Consider the following 9,045-nt stretch of genomic DNA (forward strand, 5'->3'; position numbering starts at 1 on the left):
TCCGTGCGTAAACACTGGAGATCTCGGAGTGCAGGAAGACGGACCTCGGATCAATGATTAACATGAACTCTGATCCTCTCATGACTTACGGCGTCTGAGAGCCGGAGAAACGAGAGAGAGAGAGAAAACGAAAGAGTGAGAGAAACAGACGGAGGAGAAACAGAGGAAGAGAAAGAAGGATGTTTGATCTGGTGTTGATTTAATTTGGCTTTTACTGAAACTGATGTGTGTTTCTGTAAACACACTGGAAACACACTTTTCATTTTCTACTAATAATATCCATCATTACGATTAAACAATATTTAATAATAACAACAAAAAAATTATACAATAAATTAATTGCTTTTTTTTTTTAAATCATCTTTTCTGAACATCCTGAAATTTTCATTTTTCCTGAAACATACTTTTACATTTTTCTACTAACAACATCCATCATTACGATTAAACAATATTTAATAATGAATACAATAAATAAACATCTTTTTTTCCTGAACCATCCTGAACATTTTCAAAAGTGGAAATTTAATTTTAAAGACCAATCTTGCTATACGACTAATTTCATAGCAAGCATTTTATACATTATGTCTCCTAAATGCATGCAATTAAACAATATTTGCACCTTTTGCATAAACTTCACAAAATTATAGATTGGTTAAAAATTATGCACAATAAAAATACATATCAAACAATAAAAAAAAGGTGATATTTACCTTTAGTTTTCTTCACACATCACGGGCCATATTTCATCTCAAACTCTTCATTAACCAAAACTAAACAGGTTTATAAAGGGGAAAATTGTTAGTAATGATGGAAACATAATTTGTGAAAATAATGACACAAAAAATATTGAAATAGCTAGATTATTAGCTATATATATATATATCATTTTATAGAATCAAAGATGTAATTGAAAATTTTGTTCAGGGATGAAGAAAATCGTGCAAAGCATTTGAAAATAAATGATGTAATGTTGAAATATGTTCGTTTTCATACAAATGTGGGACATAAAAGTGCATGTGCTTGAACAAAACACCTAGTTATGAGCATGAGATGTTTGCTAAGAACAACTCTCAATCTCTCCATCATCACGAGCAATGCTTTCATTTCATCCTGTCACTGCATCTGAAGAACAGCTTTAATATCCCGCGGAAGACGTCATACGTACCTTCAACATCAGGCCGGAGTGAAGACGATCAAAACAAGGCCTCAATAAACCTTTGCTTTACATGCAGGGTTGAAGATCAAACTCAATTGAAGTCGATGGCAGTTTCAGGACAGGTGACTGCAGTTTTATGAGGGTAGAAAAGCCTCGACGGTGCGTGTGATTGAGTTTGGAGACACGATCTGATGCCCAAAGGAACGTTTGATTAGATCAGGTGACTGATAATACCAGATGTGAACAGAAACCAGTGGAAAACAACACAGTAACAGCAACACGAACACAGAAAACAAGCAGAGTGAATACAACAGCATTAGTTCTAAATATAAACACTGGTTAAAATAGTCAATCTTTAATTTATTTATTCACTGAGCACAAAAAACGATTTGCCGTAATTACACATTATTAACGTCAGGAGCAAGCCGTCGCCTCGTGCATTAAAATACTTAAAATTATTCGATAAAAGCCTCTCCAATAAAATATTATGGTTACTTAGTCACACACACACTCAGCCTTCGATGGTGTTGGTGAATAATTAACACTTAAGAGTATTTGCTGAGTCTGAGGTAAATAAAGTGCTTCGTATTTCTAAACCTCACAACATTATCAGTCCTCCAGACGGCAGTCGTCACGTTTGGTCAAAGATGATTTCCCTTAAGAAAGATATCAGCTTTCTTAAATATTCTTTATATATATATATATATATATATATATATATATATATATATATATATATATATATATAAATCAAACAATAGGCACACACAGGGACTAAAACTAACTTTTTGCCACACTTGTCAATGGCCGCGGTGACTTAAGAAAATCTACAAATATTTTTTTTACCTGCCATGAAACTGTTTATGGAAAAATAGGCAGTAATGACACCAACATTTGAGCTACCTGTGAAAATTCACAATTCTCTATTCCAATTTCGATACCACAGCAAAAACTACTAGCCTAAGTAATATTAATTAAAAACATTATTAAAGACAAGTAAACAGTCAACTCCAATAAAAATCTAATTACAAGCAAAAACACAAATAAATGAAATATAACAAAGACACAAATGAAATAAACAGTGCTTTTCAGGTTTTTCAGGAAAGCAAGCAAATATAAAATAACACTGTACAGTCTTCACTGTATAAATTAAACATCCTTATTGAAGTTACAACAGTTATTCAGTCAAGAGCAGCGAGTGATATTTCTGTGTCCTTTTGTTGTTTGATTAACATTAGAAACACAGACAGCAGGAATATTAGGCCACTGTCCCTTTAAGAGCGAATGCACCGATCTAATATACTGATACTGATACTGTTACGTTTACTTTATTAACTGTTTACTTTCACTTAAGACATAACTGACTATGTTTACTAGGATATTCACTATTTTTTAAACAATTTTGTGTGAATTTGTCCACTCAAGTGCAAGAAGACGTGAAAGAGAGTTCAGTTTAGGGAGACGCGGCTTCGGATGTGTGCGCACAAAACACAGCGTCTAGGTTAGGGTTTGGGTTACTCGGATTTGGCACTAGGCGAGAGTTAATTTTAGGCCCTGGGCAGATGTGAAAATGCTCTCATCATTTACTCTCCCTCAAGTTGTTCTGAACCTGTATGAATTTCTTTCTTCTGTTGAACACAAAAGAAGATATTTTGAAGAATATGGGTAACCAAACCTTAGTATGGGGAAAGAAACATGGGGCCCATCAACTGTTTGGATACCGAAAGAAAGACAGAAATTCATACAGGTTTAGAACGACTTGAGGGCGAGTAAATGACAGAATTTTCATTTTTGGGTGAACTATCCCTTTAAATCAGCTGAGGAATCAAACAAATCCTCTGCTGGTAAAATATGGTACTGCAAATTTCTCAAAAACAAGTCTAACAAACAGTAGTTGCACAACCACTGGGCGGGAAAAAGACTTGTAGGTTCAGTGGGCTATTGTGATTTATTCATATTCATATATGTGAACATGTGAGCCAGACGGGTCAGAGCCTTCATGCAACACAACATGCACTCGAACAAACTCACTGTGACATGAACGCTCTCTGTGATGGAGAAACTTTAAGACGTCTGCCTATTCAAATGATCACTTGCATATGAAGCTCCATCTCTCAGAGTGAATAACTGTGACTGTCAGTAAATGTGACGTTTAGAGAAGTGAAACAGCAGGAAAAGCAGAAGTTCAGCAACATCATTTAAATATGATCAACAGTTTCATAAGACGGTGAACGGTGATCAGCCAAGTGAAGCTATCCTCCACAGCGGACGGGTAAGAGAAATATCTGTCTATCTATCTATCTATCTATCTATCTATCTATCTATCTATCTATCTATCTATCTATCTATCTATCTATCTATTGTTCTGTCTATCTATCTATCTATCTATCTATCTATTGTTCTATCTATCTATCTATCTATCTATCTATCTATCTATCTATCTATCTATCTATCTATCTATCTATCTATCTATCCATCCATCTAATGCCAATAGAAGCATTTGTTTAGTTCAGATGACATCTCATTTACTGAACAAAATCAGCTTAATCTGTGAAAAACAATACAAGTATCAGCAAAACAATGACATGCTAATTGAACAGGAGCTTTCAACATACAACTGATCTACAGTTAATAAAATGCAGAAAGTGCAGAAAAGCCTAAATTAAAAAAAAAAAATACGATGCAACCACAATGCAAACTAATGCTAGGGGACTTTAGTAAAAGTGAAAACTGTGGGAAGTCAAAAATGCGGTTGACTTAAAATAGGAAATGAAAGTTTAATCTTTTTCTCCCTCAGATTGTCTCGTGTCAGAAAGATGACACCTTCGGGCTGGTTGCTGGTGTCCGTTTATGTCACGTGTTTCCAGCCATCTCTCAATCAGGCCATTAAGAGGATCATAGTGAATTACTCGTCTCAAAACCTGTCCTCGGTTCCTCCCGGCCTGGAACCGTCTACAGAAGACTTGGATCTGTCCCTGAACCGCATCCAGACGCTGAGCGGCAAAGACTTCAGGTCAACACCATGCCTCCATTTCCTCAATCTATCCTGGAATATACTGGGAAACATAGACAAGGACACATTTACCTCAACACCGGCTTTGGAAATCTTGGATCTGTCGCACAACAAACTCCAGAATCTCTCCGATCAACCGTACCTGTTTAACACGGGAAATCTTCAGTTCTTAGACTTGTCATCCAACATGTTTTCTGACATGGCACTAGGGAAGGAATTTTCCACCTTGAAACGCCTGCAATGGCTCGGCCTGAGTGCAAAATCAATCAGCAACGACGACTTCACTCACATTTCCAGTCTTACCTTGAAAACGCTCTTTATTAATACTGACAAACTCCAGATGTACGAAGAGAGGAGTTTAACGGACGTGCACGCGGAGAAAGCCATCATCGCCCTTTCCAACAGTAACCCTGATATCGCAATCGCTGGCGATGTTTTTGCATCGTTTAAAGAGGTCGAATTCACAAAGGTGGACCGTGAGATGAAGGTTCTCCAGGAGATCCGGCGTCGAGGAGCCGTACGCACCGTCAGCCTGGAAATCTCCAAGGTTGAAACCACATGGGAAGTTCTGACAAGCTGTGTAAACACTATATTTGCATCTGTCATTCAGCATCTTTCCTTTTCTGAGCTAACCATGACGAAAATGGAAAGCGGCAGCAATGTGTCCTCAAGCCACGTGTTGGACTCCTTCTCTACGAGACGAGCGTCTGTAACCCAGTTCATCTTCGACCAAAAAATGCTCTACGACTTCTTCATAAACATGCCGGCGAGAAACGTCAGTTTAACCCAAACGCCCATCATCTTTATGACCTGTCCTTGGACTGTTAGCAAGATCGAGGTGTTGGACTTGTCCGATTGCGCTCTTACGGAAAAGATCTTCTCGATTGCTCCGGACAAGGAATGCGATACACTTACAAACCTGGAAAGGCTGATTTTAAGAGGCAACAACCTGAAACATCTCGGACCGCTGACCTCGAGAATCAATCTCATGAACTCGCTGAGCTACGTCGATCTCAGCCAGAACACGCTTAGCTACTCCGAGGAGCAAGGCAAGTGCGTTTGGCCTCGCAAAGTCGTCCACGTGGACTTCTCTTCCAATGGGTTTGACCAGAGCATCTTCAAGTGTTTGCCCGAATCCATACGGATCTTAAATCTCCGGAAAAACCGCGTGACCTTAGTCCCGGGAGATGTTCGGGTGTTAGAAAACTTGAGCGTTTTAGACCTCACGTATAACCGTTTGCTCGACCTTCCCACATGTCAAGCATTCCCAAACCTCCACAAGCTCCTACTAAGATCAAACTCCCTTCATTCGCCTTTCCCGGGAGCCCTCGAGACCTGCCAACATCTTAAAGATCTCGACTTGAGCCATAACCCCTTCATCTGCACATGTGCTTTGCGTGAATTTGCGGCTCTTATCAATGACAGAGCGACTCAAACTAACAGCGTGACACTTGACCACTGGCCGGATGGATATAAATGCAGTTACCCAGAATCCCGAAGCAACACCACGCTAAAAGACTTCTACCTTCCCGAGATAGCATGCGACGGCTTGATTCTTGCTATGACTATTCTAATCCCGACAATCACTTTGCTAGTTGCCGTCAGCCTTCTTTGCCACCGCCTGGACGTGCCCTGGTACCTCAAGATGATTTGGAAATGGACAAGCGCCAAGAAACACGCAATAACCTCCAAAAAGAAGGCGGAGGATATGAAGGGGTTGCACTTTCACGCATTCGTATCGTACAGCCAAAGGAACGCCGACTGGGTCAAAGCTCAATTTCTCCCCAAGCTCGAAGACGATTGTGGGATGCGAGTGTGTCACCACGAGCGGGACTTCATCCCGGGGAAAACGATCGTTCAGAACATCCTCCGATGCATCGAGCAGAGCAGAAAGTGCGTGTTCGTTCTCTCGTCTCACTTCGTCCAGAGCGAATGGTGCCACTACGAGCTTTACTTCGCCAATCACCAACGGCTAATGCGAGGGATGGACAGCATCATCCTCATTCTGCTCGAACCTCTGCCGTCGTATCTCATTCCCTCAAAGTATTACCAGCTCAAGGCCTTGATGTCCAGACGCACGTATCTCGAGTGGCCACAAGAGGGAGCCAAGCAGAAGCTGTTCTGGGCACATCTTAGAGCGTCTCTGCAGGCCAACCTTCCGGTTCAGTCAGAGAGAGGAGAAGAGTGATTTAACTAATGTGTTTCATAGAGATTGTCAAGCGGATGTCCGGGATCCACTCAACAAAACAAGACAAAAATCAAGATACAGTCAAACCAACATTTATTCAGACACCGCCGACATTTCTCACATTATCAGAGTTTATTCGCTATAGTTTAGAAAATGGTAATGAAATATGAGCAGAACTCAGTTGATATTTGACTGGTTTTGTCCGTCCTTCTGTTAGACTGTCTCACACATGAATTATGTTGAATATCTGTCAGCTGTTAAATTTAACTACACAATTAGATAATACCAGTTTAGCTCAACCAATCACCAAGCATTGTGTTCAGTCTGTGTGTAAAAAGAGCATTAGCAATTAAAGACAAAACACTTCAGCAAAACATGATCAGCTCAAAGTGTCCCAATCATTTTTGGTCCCAAATTTTTATCAATTTTACTGGTAGTCACTTTATTTTGCTATCCTCACTTACATAAATTAACTATAGTGTCCTGCACACACTAGTAAGAAAATCTTTTTTGAATATTTTTTGGTTTGACTGTATTTCTGACTTTAATTCACCCATCAACCTGGACACAAGAGGGTAACCTAATTTTAAAGCGTGACTTCTAGACCTGGTATATGGAGTAGTTTAACAAACTAAATAAATATATAATGGAATTATTAAATAAGCCATGGAATGTTGCAATAAATATTTAACATTAATAAAGCTTGCAACACGTAATAATTCAGCTCAATTTCTATACTCAAAAACAAAGCAATTATTTAGACCTCGTCCTCTAGACTTTGATATGTGAACGTAAAAATACTAATTTCAACGCAAATTTCATGTTGTTGTTGCTATTTTCATTTCAAGGTCATATATAATGTCATATTTCTGGTCACTTTTTATGTTACTTTTCATGCAAAAATGTATTTATTGGAACATTTCACTATGCGTTTAATTAATTTGTGATATATTGATTAGTTTTATATCATCTGCATCAAGGTTCAATCATATTTCATGATTTTAAGGCATATTTCATGTCCTTTTTCATGTAACATGAAAAGCTAAATTTATCTATAAAGCATATGTTTTTATGCAACATGACATTATGCATTTAATAATTTAATTTAGTCTGTAACTCTGTATAGTCATTACATTGCATCAATAAAATCTTAAAAATGAATGGGCATTTTTTTATATGAATATACATTTTACTGATCATGCCAAGCTCTAAAATATTTTATCAGGTGGAATTTGAGAGTACAACATATTTTTTACAAATCCTTATCTTTAATCCTTTTGCAGTGAATCCCAAACAACTGGAGAAGTCATGCAAATTCATTGGTTAAAGTCCCGCTGTGGTGAAAATCCAGCTTTTAATGTTGTTTATGTGTCTATGTGGTGTTTTTAATCTGCTTAAAGCATGTGTAAGTTCATAAGTCGACACCATTGCTGAGTATTTCCTCCTTAAAACTGCAGTGAACCAAAGACAGTCTCAAACACACACTTTGAAATCGCTGGTGTTTCTGACTTCACAAACTACCTTGTAACCAATAGCCTTGGGTATCGAGTATCGAGTATCGATTGGAACCGGGACTAGCTTTGCGATTTTCCCGGAATCGTTCAAAAGTTAAAATTTCGATTCCTAGTTTCGATTCACAGTCCGCCGACCGGAAGAAGAAACCGCTGTCAAAGTTACCAATTTGATCATTTCTAGCCCTATTCTGAACTGAAGTAACCTAATCGATTTCAAACTGCCAAATGTTAACTCGCTGAACACTGACAGCTGTAGCCTACTTCCCACATTAGTTAAACATTTGTAAACTGTAACGTACACACGGCATGGTAAATGCGTGTATTACTAGCACAGGTGTAAGCGTATATGGATTGTTATGCTAAACTGCAAACCAATACATTTTATGAGACGTGACAGTGTGAGTTCCCCTATTAACTCACAGCGTCTCATAAAATGTATTCAGAGCAAACAACCCTGATGTTAAACCTTAAAAACGTACTTATATGATGTTTTCTTATTCTTTGGTATAACCTTCTCTCGTCCTGCTCGTCCGTTTGAAAACTGCGTGAGATGCCGGCGAACGTTAAAAAAAAAAAAAAAAAAAAAAAATGATGAAACCACATTTACACATGAGTGTAAACAACCTTATTTAGCCTATTTTACCTGATAGCCCATTTTAGCTGTGAAAATAGCAATTGATGGAGAAGGTCAGACTATTTCCTTCAGAAAGACCTTCCTTCAGAATTTCCTTTAGCTAGCTCATTTAAAATATCCTAAAAAAAATTGTTTAAAATAGATTTGATATTTATATTGTAGCTGAAAACAGCCCTGTGAGAAATTCATAGTAAAGTTCATAAAAAGTAAAAAGTTCATAGAATTAAAATTGATCTAGACTTTTTTGACCTTGCCTCTTAAAAGAATCGGAATCGAGATTCGTTAGGAACCGGAATCAAAACAAGGAATTGGAATCGGAATCGGAATCGTTCAAATTCAAACGATACCCAACCCTAGTAACCAATCAGATCAACGTGTGATCGTCTACCAGTGGATCTCTGAGCTGAGTGAGTGAGTGGAGGCGGGGCTCATTTGCATATTCATAGAACCACGCATACTAAATGAGGCAAGGGTGTCGAGTTACATTCAAGATATTTTTTTTTTTCAAGGAAAAAAACATTTAAATATGTAATTTTGGGG

General features: G+C 38.1%; 1 protein-coding gene across 1 annotated transcript; it reads left to right on the plus strand.

Annotated features, from left to right (window-relative positions):
• Positions 1-3,290: 3,290 nt before the first annotated feature.
• tlr1 (toll-like receptor 1) lies at positions 3,291-8,855 on the plus strand. The gene is made up of 2 exons (XM_084429384.1): positions 3,291-3,428; positions 3,954-8,855. Exon 2 carries the CDS (start codon positions 3,973-3,975, stop codon positions 6,355-6,357), a length of 2,385 nt encoding a protein of 794 aa, XP_084285510.1. The 5' UTR covers positions 3,291-3,428; positions 3,954-3,972; the 3' UTR covers positions 6,358-8,855.
• The last annotated feature ends 190 nt before the right edge of the window (positions 8,856-9,045 follow it).

The sequence above is a fragment of the Rutilus rutilus genome, assembly GCF_951802725.1.
Source record: "Rutilus rutilus genome assembly, chromosome: 14".
NCBI classification, from domain to species: Eukaryota; Metazoa; Chordata; class Actinopteri; order Cypriniformes; family Leuciscidae; genus Rutilus; species Rutilus rutilus.

Excerpts from the sequence above, each read along its gene's own strand:
- tlr1 (XM_084429384.1), top strand. The coding sequence starts at position 3,973 with ATGACACCTTCGGGCTGGTTGCTGGTGTCCGTTTATGTCACGTGTTTC.